The 17,708-nt window shown below is 41.6% G+C and overlaps 1 protein-coding gene across 1 annotated transcript in view; it reads left to right on the top strand.

The window, feature by feature from the left end:
* CSMD1 (CUB and Sushi multiple domains 1) overlaps positions 1-17,708 on the top strand; it is a 2,626,220-nt gene that overhangs the window by 1,602,561 nt on the left and 1,005,951 nt on the right. The window contains exon 34 of the mRNA XM_085610820.1: positions 4,068-4,184. Within this exon, the coding sequence (XP_085466946.1) occupies positions 4,068-4,184 (117 nt within the window). The remainder of the gene's footprint in view (positions 1-4,067; positions 4,185-17,708) is intronic.

Genomic DNA, 17,708 nt, shown 5'->3' with positions numbered 1-17,708 from the left:
TTCCCAACCATAGCCAGGGTGGGAGTAAATAATGACTTGGGTTTAAGGCCCGACAGATTTATACGTTCAAGGGTTTGCCGATTCTCAAAAAATCTCCTCAGTCTCACTTTTCGAAAAAAACTTGGAATTTGGGTTTACTTTCTCTAACTTGCAAAGTGAGATGATTTTGTAAACTGAACTTAGTGGAGGTCCTGCGTGGATATAGTACAAGTAATTTTTTTCTGACACATAATGAAATCTAAATATCAGTCCGGAAAGCACAAATAAAACCACATTTATTTTCTTAATTCTAAAGTATAATGGAAATAAAGATGTTAATAGGATCAAAATAAATCAAGGCATAATTATTTCCTAGAGGCGAATTTCCACACATTGTTTACTTTCTTTTTAACAATGAAAAACAGTCTCTGACCAAATTTAGTGCCCATTTAAATGGAAAATATGCAGCCTGTAAATGACTCTTCACTACCTTGCTTTAGTAATATAGCTGTGACAGAGTTGTGCTAAAAAAGCACCACCAGCTAAGTACTACACCCTTACCACTGTCCTTTGCGTTCTTTGCGTGACACTTGGAATTTTCACACTCCCTATGACTTCTGTGATGTAACATTGATGTCAGCACCCCTACTCTGTACCCTACTACCCCCTCGCTGACTCCCAGACCACTAGGTGGGGGAGAGTTTGCATTTAACAGGGAAAAGGTAAGGCTTACATTTTTGACATCCTGTGCCACGTCACAGTAGATACAGTAACACACCCTGAACTGCAACGAAGACATTCACAGTCCTGTGACGGCCTCCCACAGAACAAGTCAATCAGAGGTGTATGTTTGGTGCGCTACACCCCGCCCCCCCAAAATAAATGTATTCTCTAGTCTAGTGAATAGTTGGGTACAGGTGCTTTCAGTCGGGTATGGTGAGGTGGCGGCAGGATTTCACCAATAATTTTTACCTGCACACAGAGACAACAACTCACACACACACACTCCTCTCTGCTCTTAAAATTGTTGATTATTTTACAACATTTGCAACATTTTACAACACATTTTCTTTGAAGGTGCCAAAAGGAGACTGCATAATACAATTGAGCTTGCAGAGTTTTTCAGCACTGTGATGAATAGATTCCTTCACTAATTATCTTTTTAGTCTCTTCAGCGGGAGCATTTTCATGTGGACTCCTCCAATTTAACAAGCCGTTTTGGTATATTGTATCTATTTTTGTATTTGCATTGCTCCTTGCATTTTCCATCTTGTATTTTGTTGTATGTATGACTTGACTGTTATATGCACAGCGCTCTGATACCCTGAAGAGTCATGTTCACGTTTTGTAAAACTCTGCAAATAAATAAATAACATGGTTAATGCTGAACAGCTGAAATGTTGCCACTGACAGCAGAGTCTACACATAATTCACACAGCCTTTTGATTTTCTTGGGGACTCAGAGGAAGAAGTGGGTGGCTGTATCTTTTGCGTGAGGCTGAGAACTGCGGGCAGATTTACAAGCCCCCTGCGCCACCAATGCATCACTTTTTGTGACGTACTGGTAGCGCATTTCACTGCTCCATATTTACAAGGATAGGAAAAGCCACACTGCGTGGCTTTTCCTGTCCTTGGAAATATGGCCCCTTTAAGCTCCAGAGGGCCCCCTCCAGCACTGTGCAGGAGTGGCTGGCCCCCACCCTGAGAGCTCCTGAATGGGTCCAGAGCATGGGGGGCCCCCTCCATGTACTTTGCAGGGGGGCCCCTTCAAGTTTAGTTACGCCACTGGTGGAAACCTAATCTGCAAGAAGACTTTCTGCTCTATGGTGTCAGAAAAGTTCAGAATCAGTGAATTCTGCAAGTTAATTCTGAACTCAGAGGCCAGACTGAACCTCCTGTGTTCCTGCAGAAGAGGTGGCAATGAGGCGACTAGGTATTTTAAGGCAACTAGCATGTCATCTGCCAACAGGTAAATTTCAGGGTTCTCTAGAACTCTCACTCCGTGTGCAAGACATTCTCAATACAAGGCAAATAGGATCTATGCTTTTTGCAAAAAAAAGGCGGTAGGAAATTCATGGAATATGCTTTCACATAATTACGCAAAAATTCTGCTAAATATGCTTATTGCAAATTTCTCATTCTGTACTATATTTTAGCACAAAATGTGTCATCACATACATTTTTTAGCATGAATACATTTTTAAAAAAAGCACCATGATAAAGCTCCACTCACATTCTATTGTTCATTGAAAAGGTTTACGGTGTTTCATGATACATTTTTATAACTAATAGAGTGTAATTATGCAAAGAGGTGTAATAGCATAATTTGAAGCATTTCAGAACAAGTGTAATGAAAAATTCCCAGCATTATTCAAATGACACACGTGTAATCTCAATTTTGCCAGACCTAGTTAAAACAGTGCATTTATGAGGAATGGTCAATGTATCTTGGCAAATGCTCTCTCAGCGTCGGCAGAAAGGAGTAAGGCCAAGGCCATCTATGCTCATCCCTCAAGCTGGGAGGTCATCAGCAGGTATGGCCTTGCATTTGAGATAGCACCCTTCCCTCTCAGATGGAATCCTTCCACTGTAATTTATATTCCACACTTTCTGCATTGGACTCTCTGCCTTTTGTATGTTCCAGAGATTGTGGGCTGCTGTATGTAGATAGTGACCCCAGGGGCCCAAATCCATCTGACAGATCTGCATACCTATAATGTTTCTAGCTTCAGTGCACTTGATGTGGAGACTTGTCCAAGAGGCATATGTCTAAAGGCATGCCCCAACTGCCTCATACCCCACATCTTTGTATCTCAGGTACTCAGTCACTGGCTAAAATTCTCCTCCTCAAATGTGGTCTGACTGGTGGCATTGCTGCCTTCGCAATGGATTCTTTTTGCTGAAAATTGTGGACACATGTCTATTGGCTTGTTGATTTAGTGAGAGTGTGAGTTCACTCTGTGTGGGCGGTCAAGTATAATGTCCTTCTCTTCGAGGTCCAGTATGATGTACAAAAACAGTTTTCTGATGCTGGCTTCAATCTGTTCCCCTTCCGAATCATGAGGCACTCCTCTAGCTATGATGTTCTAACATCAGACTGGTTCTCTAGATCCTTTAAATGGGCTTATAGATACAGGTTTTGGTTTTTACCATGATGAGTTCCTACTTACTACTCTCTCGTGTCTCTTTTGCAGTGAGTGTAGGTTTGCAGACCATGTGTTTCTAATTAGTAGGAGGCCAATAGCTTGCGTGTGGAAGTCCACTCCAGCACCAAGAGTCTCTTTGTCACTAGCCAAGTGGATGAAGTGGGCCAAGGCAGGAAGCTTCATTGTTTATACAAATACAAATATGCTCCTTGTTAGGCGTGAGTGGGGGATACTTATGCCGTATTCCTCGACTTGTGTCCGCTAATACAAGGTTAGTTTTAATTCCAGGATGTGGGAATGACATGTCTTTCCTAACGTGCACCATGATGATCCACTGAGAAATGGGGAACAAGCAAAATTATAATTTGAAGGCCAAAGGTGAAAGGCAGATGTATTATATGAGTGTGTTTGTACTCAGATCCATTTCCACACAATATATTTATCAGAACAAGTTTTATGATGTTTAATGTATTCATGTGAAACAATATTTTGTAGAAACCGAATATAGAAGCAAAAAGCTAATTGTGATGTGCCTAGGGCAATCAAATAGCCCATTATATGAATGCATTGCTTACAATTAAGTAAGAGTTTCTGATAATACAAGAGTAGCAACAAATTCAAACATAAAATTGTATGCAAATTCTGAAAATAATTTTGTACCAGGTTATTAGTACAATTTTCATTAAAAACAAAATACCAGCATTTTATGAAATTGAACTACACCTGTTCTGCCTTTTGGGTACATCTGATAAGGAATGTGCATTTTTACTCTAAAAATTACAAATGATATAGCTATTTCTGCAGTGTTCAACAAGCTATGGCAGTGAAGACAATTATTCAAATACCGCTTGTAAACATAAAGGTTGTATGTCAAACAATTTGGTTGATGAATGAAACAAGTTTTTTTTTGTTTTTTAAATTAAATTATATTTTTCTTCATAGCAAAGTGCGGTGGTACACTGACAAGCATGACTGGTGTGATACTAACACCTGGATTTCCTGGGAATTATCGTAGTAATTTAGACTGCACATGGAAGATTGTCTTACCAATTGGATATGGTAAGAAACAGTTAACTCTGCACATGCCGTGTAACTACAACTTGTTTTTCAATGCTAGTGTTATCTGTAATATGACGAGGTTCGCCTTTATTTAAATCTGTTAGCATCATTTGTTTCTAGGGCACAAGTCCTAGAAAAAGAAGTGGGTAGACTGACCAAGTAAGACAATATGCAAATGACTTCATGACGTCACGAGGTAGCGCTATAAAATAAATAAAACAGCCCTATTTATCTATTTTTTGTGTAAATACTGGGACAGGCTAACCCATCTGACAGTCTTACAGTGTCTGCATTTATATACAGGGACAGAACAAAGGCAAAAGCATGACTCTCTTAAGTACCTGTGAAGAGAAGGCAAGCTATGTCCCTTTGTTTCCCTCTGTGGCATTTACATTTAAATGTAAGGTTCCAGGCGGCCCCCGGTCAGCATATACAAACAAAAGGAGGCCGGATGGCCCCTTAACTTCGGCCCAGCTGGAGGTGCAAAAAAGTCTTCCTCACTGCCTGCACGTTGCTGCTGGAAATGGAAAGCAAGCAACGTGCAGGTGCTGCTGAACCTGTCCTGGTGTCTGAAAATTACACCGGGACAAGGTCAGCATATTTCTGTGGGGCCCAACTTCTTGGCAGGGGGGACGGCGTCTACCCTGTGAAAAGAGTGGGGGGACGCTGTGTACCTGTGTGTACACCCGACTCAAGCCCTGTTTGTTTCCATTAATTTTGTTCTACGGCCGCACCACATTTGCAGAACACCGTAAAATTGAATAAGAACATTGTCATGCATGGCTTTTGAGATGCACACATTATATTATCACTACATATGAGAATCCATCTGCATCTAGGACTTTCACGTTTTACTCCTTTTCAGCTTGTTTTCACTGACTCAAATCTACTTAGAAAAAACTCTCATCCTTTCTTTTTAAATTATTTAAAATGTGGTTACTCTGATGCACTTGTAATTTTATAATATATTCCCTTTACATTGCTTTGTTCTGCAATGCCTAGTTTCAACTGCATCGCTTCTAATAATGTGGATAAGTACAGCGCAATGAATATAGCTCTCCACTCGTGCATTTTCCTGTGTTCTCCATGCAATCAATATGTACAGAAAAACGTTCTCAATGCAATCAGAAAAGTGTGAGCGTGAATTGCAGGAGTACACAAACACCGTCCATGGCGAGAAGTCAGAAAGGCAAGGATTAATTCTTTATTGAATCCATTGGAGACCAATGCTTGCAGTGATCAGATACTCTATGGTCTAAACCCCCCTTGACGTGATACGAACAGGAAGCAGGTTTTAACCTTCAGGAATTCAAGTGCATATTTGCAAGATATCTTAAAATACAGCTCTTCTTATTTATCTTATATTGTATGGTATTGTAAGTACCATATTGAATAATATAGTATCAGTCAGCCAGTCAATTTAAATTATTAGACACACATAATATAAACAATGCATCATACAATACAATACATAAAAAATTCAGTAACATTCACTTAAAATTTCCATTGCAATGGTTAAATTCCAACTTCAAACTCTGATAGAGTGGTCAACAAATGGGCATAACAAATTCTAAAAGCATTCTATGACAGTTAAAAACCATGCAGCAATTATAACTTAAAACTGTTTTCTTATACATGGAGGCGGAGATTTATCAAGCAGTTGCATTGCCCTTGCGCCTTGCAATGGGGCACAAGGGTGACACAACTTCTTAGTAAGATTCATCAAGCCACGCATTGCCACCTTGAGTGACCCAATAAATCTAGAGTAAGGCAACGTAGCACAAATCGCTGCATTGTGTTACTCTGCCCTAGGAAGGCGTTCCATGGGTGGAGAGTGGGTGCTTCCCCGCATCCACCCATTGATTTTGTCCCATTCCCAGATTTACCGTTAGTGGAAGACCTGGGAATGTGTCTCAATGCTATGCCTCCCTAGTTGAGGTTTAACAAGGAGAAATATTTCTTTCTCGTAGAAGAATATTTCTCCTTGTTTTTCCCTCTTTCCATGTGTGTTGCATTCTGCAGCATACATAGAAAGCGGAAAATGCCTCAGAGGATTGTTTTTGTGCAAAATAGCATATAGTAATCAGTGTTTTGGTGAAACTGATTGTCACAGGGACAAATTGGAAGAGATGAGAACCACGTTACTTGCTGGGGAAAAGTTACTATAAAATGTAGAGTGCCAAGACGCAGGCGAGTTAAATGTGACCTATATTGCAACTTTTGGGTAAATGTTAGATACAATTCTAAATTGTATGTGAGGAGCACAGAAAAGTAGTTTTCCACTAATTGCAATCACCGGGCTTTAAGATGACGTTTGTTAAATCAGCTGTCTAGACATTTAGAAAAATGCTCTGGGATTCCAATTTTCACAAAGGAGTCAGTTGCATATGCAAGCCAGGGTACTTTGATCCTGTTATCAAGGGTCAAAATATCTTTTAAAAAAACATCTTGATAGGCCCGCATCTGGTGTTTGCCAGACCATGACCCATAACATCATGCGGGCCAGGCTTATGGTGCCCTCTGTATAAGTCATCCCAACCTCAACATGGCTGATGCATGTTGGAGTGCTTTGGGAAACACCAAGGAGTCTCCGGAGGAAATCATTTTCGACCTGTTGAATGAACTCAGGGTTTGAATAGCCACATACTCCTGCTCCATAAACCCCCATCAGAATACATTTAGACTTATAAAGAAGTAGCATCTCCCAGGCAGGCTGGTGGTCCAATTTAGGAGCAAAACAAAAAGTTCTTCAAGAACTCAGAGAGCTGTTGCGCTCTCAAAGTCAATAAAACAATAGTTGCATGCCAAATCAAAGGGGATTCCTAAGAAATAAAAAAATTATTTACCGACTATGGTGTGAGCCTTATTTTTTATGCATTTAGGGCAACTATTCAGGGTAAAAGAATTAGAGCTATTTCTTTTCAAATCTAAATTATTCAGAAAAGCACAGTAAGCATTAATCAATATTTGCAGACCGGTTGCAGTCCTAGAAATGAGAACTGCATCATCCTCTTATAATAAAGTAGAGATTAAACGGCTTCCTACTTTTGGGACACCCGCCAAGTGTGACAATAAATAACTCTCCAACCCATCGATATAGCCTAAAAATAATAAAGGAGCCAGACACCCCGTTTGCAACTTATAGAGTTAAAATACTCTCCATTTGGGCTATACCTAATCTTCACAGAAGTATCCCAATGTAAACATCTCAAAAAAGCGATTAGCTTTTCAGGCATGGACCATAGTTTATATTGATTTACATTATTGAATGCGCTTGACAAATCCATAAACACCATATGCACCCTTCTTTGATTGTACATACATTCCTATCAGAAGTGATTAGCTTAAACATTGCTCTATTGTGCCAATGCCTGATGTGAAGGCAAATTGGTCATCAGAAAGAATATCATTACTCACTGTCCAGTGTTCCAACCTTAAAAGGAGAACCCTTGCCCAAAATGTTTAGTCTGGAGCCCAATAGGGATTTAGGATGATAACAGAAGAATAGATTCTTATTCCATTTTTTAAACATTGGTACAATTATTGCCTCTTGCCAGGATGGGAATAATGGGGCTACTATTGTTGCCCAAATCACATTTGTACATAAGGGGGGCCAAAACCATACAAGAGGGTGGATGGAATACATCTCTGGTATCACCTCTGCTTGGTGTCGGTGCTGTACTGAGATGATTTCCACACATTGCTCAGCATATTGAAGATATTCCTGGCCTTGTTTAGGTTGCTCTTGATGTCATTGAATGCTCCTTCATCTTGTCTGATGTTACTGCTTAGGTAGCTGAGCTCTCTAGTCATGGCCAGGTCCTCTCCATCCATCTTGATTGGTGAAGGGTTTGGGATGCACACATAGTTTCTTCATTTAGGTCTTTTGGTCTTTTGGCCCACTTGCTGTGCATAAATGTTGAGTAAGGCTTCTTCTCCTTCAGATGCTGGTGTGTGTGTGAGAGCAAGGCTAGGTCATTTGCAGAGTCAGGGTCCTGCAATGTAGAGAATAAGGTCTATCTGACTTGGTTTTCATTTGTATTTTGCATTACCAAGTCAATGGTCAGGTTGAAGAACAACGACATCACACATCCCTGTCTCACACCAGTATTGACTTTGAAGCTATACTCAGTATCTTCCACCTTACAGGTAAAATTATCATAGAACCTCCTGATTAGGAGAACTAAGTGGTGCGTAATGCCATAGACTCTCAGCATAAGCCAGAAGCTTTCATGGTGGATACTGTAAAAGACTTTCTTGAAATCAATTAAGTTGATGTATAGGTATATCTCTCACTCTGTGCACTGCGCTTTGATGTTGCGTAGAGTAAGATCTACACACCCTCTGCTCACAGAACCCAGTCTTTTCTTAACTGCTTGTCCACTGCATCATAAATGCATTGTATAATGATTTTTGCCAGGATTTTACTAAGGATTGACAGAAATCAATTCCACTCCAGTTGTTACAGTTGGTTAATGCACCCTTCTTTGGAACATTTACATTCATGCCCTTGTTTCAGTCATCAGTACTTTCTTTCCCTCCCATATTTATGCAAACAGTGGCTTGAGAATCTTGGTTGATGACTCAGGGTCTGTCTTGAAGATTCCTGTATTCAGATTGTCTTGGATAAAAGCTTTTGCACTCCTGAGAGGTTGCATGGCAATGATGATTTCTTCATTCTGTGGTGGTGCGGTGTTCACATATGAGTCTGTCTCCACTTCTTGGATGTCCACTTTGCCTGTTAGTATTGGCTTTTCAAGACTTCTTTGAAGTGCTCGGCCCGTGTGCTTCCTGCTCTCCATCGGTTGTGAGTAGTCTGCCTTGCCTGTATATTCTGGGGGTGTTGTATGTTGTGAAATATTTACCAATGTTTTTTTGATCCTGAAGACATTCTTCCATTCTCCTCTGCTGGCTGGCTCCTCTGCCTGGCTTGCAAGGTTATCCATGTACTCTTCTTATATGCGCTTGTCATTCTTTTGACTGCTCTGTTTGATTCTTTATACTGTTGCTTGTACTTCTCCTACAGCCTCTCAGAGTTTGCCTCCATGAGTTTCTTATTTGATGCCCTCTTGTCTTCAATAGCTTGCCTTGTGTCTTGTCTTATCCATTCTTTCCTCTTCCTTGTCTTGGTCCACGGTCATGTTTCAGTATTCTTCACGTATATTGAAGAGACCTTTTCTCATTTCTTGTTGACTGCATCTGGCCCAGACTGATCTGTCATCTCTTCCAGGAGTTGGAACCTGTATTTTATTTCCAAGATGAATGTCTTCTAGATCTTGGGGTCTTGTAATTTTGACACATTGAAATGCTGTAATCATAATGCCTTCCATTCTCTTATGAGCTTCAGTTTCACAAAAGCAGTCACCGGATGGTGGTAAATGCCAATGCCATGTCCTCTCCTCAGTCTTGCGGTGAGCATCACCGGGTGCCACTCATCTTCAGGTGGTCCAACTGGTGTCTGTCTCTGCCATTGGGTGAGCACCAGGTTTGTGAATATCAAGGTGGGGGTAGCTAGTCATTCTTATGATCAGATTGTTTGTGGAGCTGAATTCCAGCAGGCTTTTTCCATTGTAGTTCATTGTTCCACAACCTTCCTTTACCATGGCTCTGTCATGGTTCGTGTTGTCATTTGCCAATTTAGCATTCAAGTCTCCCATGAAAATCTTATGGTAATGATTCAAGCACAGCTTCATGCTATGCTTGCATCTGTTAGTATAATATGTCCTTGACTGTTTACTCTGAGTCATTTGTTGGAGCATAGTACTGGATAATGGTGCTGACATTTAGCTTGGATACTGTCAGTAGTTTCCTTGCAGCTTTGACAACAGTCAATCATGTCTCTCATGCAGGGACGATGGAAGTCTCTCATGCCCAGAAGACTAGTGGTTCTTGCTGCTGTTTCAGTAACAAATGCTTTTTATGGGGCAAGATTGTTAGCCCTGTGCTCAACCCCCAACCTGGAGGGTAAGTGGATTCACTTTGTTTGGTTTCTATGCTTTGACCTGCCTGACTTATGTGGTCTGCCAGTAAACTAAGCTCCCACCAGCATAACTCTCCAGGTCACTGAGACAAGCAGTTACGTCCTCTGACGGAAGTAACTTCTAGGTGGCGTCCGTCAGAGGAGTCCAGGAGCTGTGTCCTAGAGTAAGCATCTTTCTGCTGCAAGGAGATGTGTTTCTGTTTCATTGATGGTCTACTATCACAAACTTCAAATTAGTTCAATTTACCTGCATTTTGCTCGTCTGATTAACAGAGAAATCTTTAACAAGTCCTCCTTCTCAGCAGAACTGATCTTGGCAAATTCAATAATATTCTTTGTGAAACTAAATTGTTTTGATCAGTGTGCTAATTCTAGACAAATTGTGTCCTCCTTGATTTCCCAGCAATTTGCTTAATCCACATTATACATTTAAAATTATTAAGGTTTCACTTTTTAATTCTAATTATGTAGATGAGCAGAAATTGGAATATTTCTGATCCTGTCTCAAATTGGTTTTTTATTCTACCTCAAGCTATAAGAAAGACTCAGTGTGCAGCGTGTATTACCAAACAACAAGTTAATAATACATTTTTTACTCATGATTGGAAAAGTTACTAACTGCCATTATAAAGTAATAATTCTACTTCATAACATGAAAGCAGCGGTGCATTTTAAATGATAATTTACCTGTAGCAATAATTTGCAGTTTAAGCGCCCATAATTTTCACATTTTTATTTTTCATTTACTCTCACAGTCATTTTAGTACAATAAACAATTAACAAAATTAGTTTTTTGCTTTATTATGACTTCCATTTTGTAATATTGCCTTTAATCATTTGTTTATGTTTTTTTTTAGTGTTAATTAACAATTTGAGACCTACATGTTTCTTTACTTCACTTTGTGAATAACGTACTAATGGTATATTTATAATGATTTAAATAAAACTAGTAAACAAATATACAGTTTCTAGTATGGACAAGTCTGGAGCAGATTCTTGTGATTTGTTCGCACCTGTAAAACCACCAAAGTAACTAGCATTTTGGATTAAGTCGACATGTCTAATTATTAAACCATAGTCTTTTTTTAGAGTTGCAGTGCAGTGTTTTGAAATGTAGTAGTCTACAGTTGCTTTAATTGATGCGAACACCTGTGGGGATGACAATACTAATTTGATTTAAAAAAATTGTAGGATTCATAAAAACTCCACTTATGCTGCACATTGGCAACCTTCCCGAGGGCCCGTTCTGTTGTTTAAACTGTGGCTTCAATTCCTGGGCGACCACTGCACTCTCCTGTGTCCCCTCTAGGTCTAGGCCTAATGTTAAACCTTTAAGCCTCAACGGTCGCTCATTAGTTAAGCACTCTTCGGATGTTTATGATTTGCTACAGGATGAAACTCCTGATGCTCTCTTTTTAACAGAGACATGGTTGTCAGCAGATATGGTGGCTGTGCCAGGTTTGGCGCACCCCCAGGGTTTCAGTATTGTAACTCTGAATAGAGAGTCTAGAGGGGGTGGTATTGCAGTTTTTTTAAATCTTACTACTCTTGCACGATTGTTAAAGAGTCTCTTGCTGGATGTGAATGTGCGCGCTTCGGGGCTGCATTTTGCGCTAGCTATTCCATGTCTAGGCTATTGATATACCACCCACCATGACCATCTAATGAGTTTAGGGTTGCACTTATCAACACTATAAACTCCTTGGCAATGAGAGCTGCCAATTTTAGCATTATCGGGGATTTGAATTTACATCTTGATAGCTCCGATGATACGGAAATGGGTAATTTCTTAGCTGACCTGGCTGTATGTCAACTGTTTCAACTGGTCCATGGTCCCATCCACTCTGTGGGACATTTGTTGGACCCAGTTTTCTCTCCCTTTCCCTTCCTTACTGTCCACACCCCTACCCAGGTGTGTTGGTCCGATCACTATCTAATACCTATGTCCCTTTCAGGGGTTGTGCCCACCCGGAGGGTGTCCCAGAAGCTCTCATTTGGCGCCATTGGCACAAATTTAACATTAATCAATTTCACTGCCTCCTCTGTACAACCACATTTATCATGTTAGATGATCCAGGTGCGGCCGATAGGGCACTATCTGATTGGATTCTCCGATCTCTGGGTTATCTCATTCCGGCAAAGTGGTCTAAATGCCGTACCATCAAATAAAGTCCTTGGTTCACCTTGCGTAAAGCCTGTTAAAAGTTGGAGCGAGCCTGGAGGCGGACCTACGACCCAATTTGGAAGGGGTATTATCAGGCAGCCATTAAGACGTATCATTGGGCTATTCAGGCTGAACAGGCAGCATACTTTTTGGTTCAGATTAGGAACAGTAGCAATCCCTCCAAAAGCAGTATTTCGTTACTCAAATATCTTAAATCTTTGTAGTAAGGTCAAGTCCGGTTCTCCGGCTGACCCCCTTAAGCCTGAGCAATTCATGAAATCACTACCTGTGCTCCTTTCGCCTTTGGGCCAGCTGATTAACCTGTCCCTATCCACGGCAGTTGTCCCTAGGACTTGCAAGCAAGCTAGAGTAATCCCATTGTTAAAAAAATCCAACCTTGACACAGCGAAGCCAGAAAACGTTCGTCCCATTTGTCTTCTGCCCTGGGTCTCCAAGATCTCTGAGGTCTATATTAACTCCATTTTGTCTAGATTTCTGGAGGACAATAACATACTAGACCCCTCCCAGAATGGTTTTTGTTCTGGCCACAGCATTGAGACTGCTCTCCTAGCTGTGACTGAACATCTGAGGTGAGCTGTAGATGAGGGTCGCACTTCGGCACTGATTTTATTAGATCTCAGTGCCGCGTTTGACACGGTCTCTCACAAGATCTTGTTACAGCGGTTGGAGGAAGTGGGCATTGTGGATTCTGCCCTGGATTGGTTTGCCTCTTTTCTTGCTGAGAGGACCTTCCAGGTAACAGCCCCACTTTTGCTTCCATGTTCCATACTTCCAAACATGAGGTGCCACAAGGCTCAGCTTTGAGCCCTAAACTTTTCAATCTTTATGTTCAACCATTAGCAGCGGTGGCCAAGAGCAGAGGGCTCACAGTGGTATCATATGCAGATGATACACAGTTGGTAGTTGCACTCTCTGACGACTTCGTACAGGATGCTTGTAAGTTTCGGAGCGACCTGAGGCTGTCGCTGAGTGGATGACTGCTAACTGTCTCCAGCTCAATGCTAGCAAGTCGGAGGTATTGCTGGTAGGGAGAGATCCTGAGCTGTGGAGTGAATGCTGGTGGCCGGCCACCTTGGGCTGTGCATCTGCCCCTAAACAGGTGGTAAAAAATCTAGGTGTCTGGGTGGACTCTGCCCTTACTTTTCAGACTCAAACCAAGAAAGTGGCAGGGACCTGCTTTGGCATATTGCATGGGCTTAATCCGCTGCTGGTTTTTTTTTTGACCCACCAACTAGGCAGGTCATTGTGCAGGCTTCCATCCTGATTGGACTGTGCTAGCTCACTCTATTTGGGTACAAACAAGACTGAAATCCAGAGACTGCAGAGGGTTCAAAACGCCACTGCCAGAACTCTTCTTGGCCTGCCTAGAACATGTTCTACAACGAGCACCATTCGTTGGCTACACTGGCTGCCTGCAACCAAACGCGTAGAGTTTAAGTCCCTCCGCATTGCTTTTAAAATTTTAAAGCTCTCTTCTCCAGGCATCCTGGCTAACCTGCTTGTCCCTTATATTCTTGCCCACCAACTACGGTCGATGGGGCAGCATCTGGTGGTTGTTCCTCGGGCGAGGAGAGTGCGTGCCGGCGGATGCTCCATTTGTACTTTGGCAGCCAAACTTCTGAACACGCTACCTCTGCACATTCGTGGCATGGATAACTATCTGTCATTTCGTAAGGCATTCAAAACGTACCTCTTTCTTCTGCCCAAGGCTTTCCCTCCTGTAGCTTTTCAGTTTTCTGCTATCAGTGCTGGTACGCCCCTTTACTGGGGCAGCTGTGCGCTCTAGAAAATGGTATAACATAACATAATTATGAATATGAAGCCCATTCTATGCAAGCCGAATCTAGAGAATACATTTACCATCATGTCCATGGAATGAACAAAGCTGTTCTGCAACCAATGAAGCACAGCACTTAAGTACACTAAGCAAGTGACTGTGGCCTGCAACGTTGGTAGAACCAAGTACCACTAAGAAAGGTAAATGGATAAAGCAATGGCAGACTTTTCATAATCTGATTCACTAAGTGAGTACAAGAAATTCTATTTATGGAAAGAATTTGGGAAGCTTGATTGCAATTTGGAACATGGCTGCTGATTTTTTTACATTAACCAATGTATCTTGATCTTATCTCCTGGGTAAGATTTCATGTTAGATATTAATGTCTTGAAAGTCATGCAGCATAAGACAAAAGGCAGCTAATGTAATTCCTAAAGTGATGGATGATGTAGTTGGAATTGTGAGTACCTTAATGAGGCTTGAAGCCGCATGGTAGATATGATACAGTATGGGATGTGTGCTGGGAATGGATGATCTGAAACTGAGTTTGTGTCTCTAAAGAATTGGATATTGTTGCCAGATATTCTAAGACTTTAGGGCAATGTGTGTCTTGAATATGGTGCACATGTCGCTGTCAAATCTGTAATTGCGATGCTGTCAGCGAGGTAAGTGGCAAATGCTTCAATGTTTGCCATTTGCCATTCTTGTTCTTCTGTTTGTCTTCTGTCAAAGTGATGAAAACAGAGGATAATCAGTTGGAGTGAATGGGAGTAATCATCAAGTCATTATGTCACAATTCTGTGCCAGGTGCAGTTAGGTCCGATAATTTAAACCTGAGCTCAACCCTAAATAAAACACATCACTACAAAAACCCAACTCCAATTTATACCAATAGAGTACAATTTCATGAAGAAATAGACACCAAAATGAAAAACTCCTAAAAAAATGTTTGGTTCCCCACATCTGAAGTCAAAATTGCACCTAAAAGCGCAAAGCACCAATATAGGTTATCTGGTCACACTAGAACAATTCCAAGTCAAACCCTGAATTACTGTCGGGTACATAGATCATGTTTGTCCAGGAGAAAAATTTACTTTCTGATGGGTTTTTGGCAGGTAGGCCTGAAGGCTGGGTCCAATGGAGGGCTAAACAACAGTGGCCTGGTGAAGGGCAGGTACCCAATGTGAGCCTGAGTACTGGCAGGAATCTTGACACAGTCGTTTTCACCAGTGAGAATCTTCCAGCGAGGGAAATCCAGAATCATAACTGAGTATGTCTTGTCAGAGGTCAGATGATGTTTGACTACGTCCTTGGTGAAGTCACTTTACTTACGGACATGAAAATTTTTATGGAAGTCAAAATCCTTTCAGTGGAGTAATCCAGCAAGTTGAATCTGACCAGTGATTCAACGTCAGCAGTTGTGGCTTTGGCGTAGGTCACTGTTTTTGCTAGTTTCCCAGAGGCAAAGTTCTGAAAACCTCTTTTAGTGTCAGTATATGCTGTTTTTAGGGTCACAGAAGTACACTCTACCCACAGTCAAGGATCCAGGATCTTGTGGACCCACTTGGGTTTAGTATTCACTTTCCCAAAAGCCCCTAGCAGGGTCCAGGGCAAATCCAGTTGGAACTGGGCATATAGCTCTTGGAAAAAGTAGTCTTCTTTCAGCTCTCATCGTCTTATAGCTTAACAGGACATTTGGAGTCCACTTTTTTCCTGGGTGCAAGTGGGAGCAAGTCCAGCCCTTGGATCCCTCCCAACAGGTTCAACAGCAGGTGCAGTCCTTTTTTTGTCTTTCACGGGTCCAGATGTGTTCTGAAGAAGGTACTCAGGGGTGCCACATGTATGCCTGGCACTAGCTTGTGGGTGGAGGAGACTTACAGACCAATTGGGAAAATGTTCCCAGGGGCAACTCTACCAACTTTGACATACTTTCCTGAGTGTTTGGCCTAAAACAATCCCACTGTGCACTGTTTTACCAAATTCCAACACTGCAGAACCTTACATCCCCTAGGCAGAGCTCTGGGCACACAAGAAGGTGTGTCTAGGGAAGTGAGAAACTCCCCAAGCAAACCAGTTCTGAAACAGTTTTTTTCCAATAGGATTGATGCCATCTGAGTACCTGGACAATAGAGAGGACAAGCATAGGTGTTAGTTACATCTGTCTGTAATTGGGACTGTCCCTTTGAAGCTTGTGCAGTTCGTGGGCACCTCTCCTGGATCATCTTGTCAGGATGTGGTCATCCCTCCTGCCACCTTTTCCAGGAAGCCATTCACACCTCTTTGCAGGTGGTAATTAGAATGCCAGGGGGCCATTGGGGATTAACCCTGAAAAGGCTACTAGTGGATTTAGGCAAAAAAATGTTCTTTTGGGGAAATAACTATTTCTGAAATAGTTGGACAAAATTCGATTATAGCATTAAGTTGGATTATGTTTAACTTTGAAAATGAGTGTTTTTCTAGCTAGATATAATCAGGCCTGGGTGCAAAATTCCACTCTGCTCCTGGAGTTTGCAGAATTCTTCCCACTTCATGCTCTACATTGAGTATGGAGTTCCAAAAAATTCCTCATAACGGGGTGGCACGGAGTGTTTTCTCTCTTTCAGCTCACCAATGTTAAGTTGGCAAGCGTGAAGGAGTAACATCGCACAATGGACCATCTCCAGATGAGATTTCTCAATGGGGGCGGTCATGGCAGGTCGCTACCACTCACGTTGAGAAACCTTTTCCCTCTTGTGCTGTGCGTAGTGCCGTTTGGGCTGATTTTACAGCCCAGGACAAACTCTTGGCGCTAAAAATCAGCACAAGTAGTGCGACTTACCTCACTCCGCTGCTTATGCGGAACTCCACTCAGGCCTAGTTCCAATCTGATGGTAGCTTTATTAAGTGTAATAAAGTAATTCAGTGTTTACAATGGTGCAGCCAGCCTTGCTATAGTGAAAAACAGGTTTGGGGCCTTTTTTACTGTAATAATATGTAAAAACATAAATACATATTCTCTGCTTTTTAATACAATGCACAGTGCCTTAGGGTTGGCGAGGCATAATTAAGGGGTAACTTTCTACTGTTTAAAAGGAAAGTTTAGGCCTGGCAAAAAGGGTGAGTTAGGCAGGTTGAAATTGCTCATCTAGTTTGCTGTGGCAGTCCTAGAGTCATGCTTAACATGGTCAATTTAGTGGTGGTACAATCGGTGCTGCAGTCCACTAGTGTCATTTAAGTTGCAGGCCTTAGGCACGCAGGATACCATAATAGTGAATTATATGTAAGTTAAGTGTTCAATGAAGGATTTTAACTGATTGTACAAGTTTCTATGGGTGTGGTGCACATGCACTGGGGCCTGGTTAGCACGCACTCAGCGTACAGAGACCAAAAACCAACACCTTCATGCAAAAAGAGACATTTTCTTACAAGGCCAATCATAATTTTGATGGTTCAGCTTCAAGCAGTTGTTTGAAATGCAAGCTACAAATGTAGAAGAGATGTCCTCCAGGGGCCTTGTTAAAAAAAGGGCACATTGTCCCTGTTTGCACTGTGGCGCACCTTCAGCTTGGTTTACCAGGCGAAAAACAGGAACATTGTTCCTCG

This window comes from Triturus cristatus, chromosome 6 (genome assembly GCF_964204655.1).
Source record: "Triturus cristatus chromosome 6, aTriCri1.1, whole genome shotgun sequence".
Taxonomy (NCBI): Eukaryota; Metazoa; Chordata; class Amphibia; order Caudata; family Salamandridae; genus Triturus; species Triturus cristatus.
Note: the sequence above shows the minus strand (reverse complement) of the source record. Positions and strands in the feature narration are given on the sequence as shown.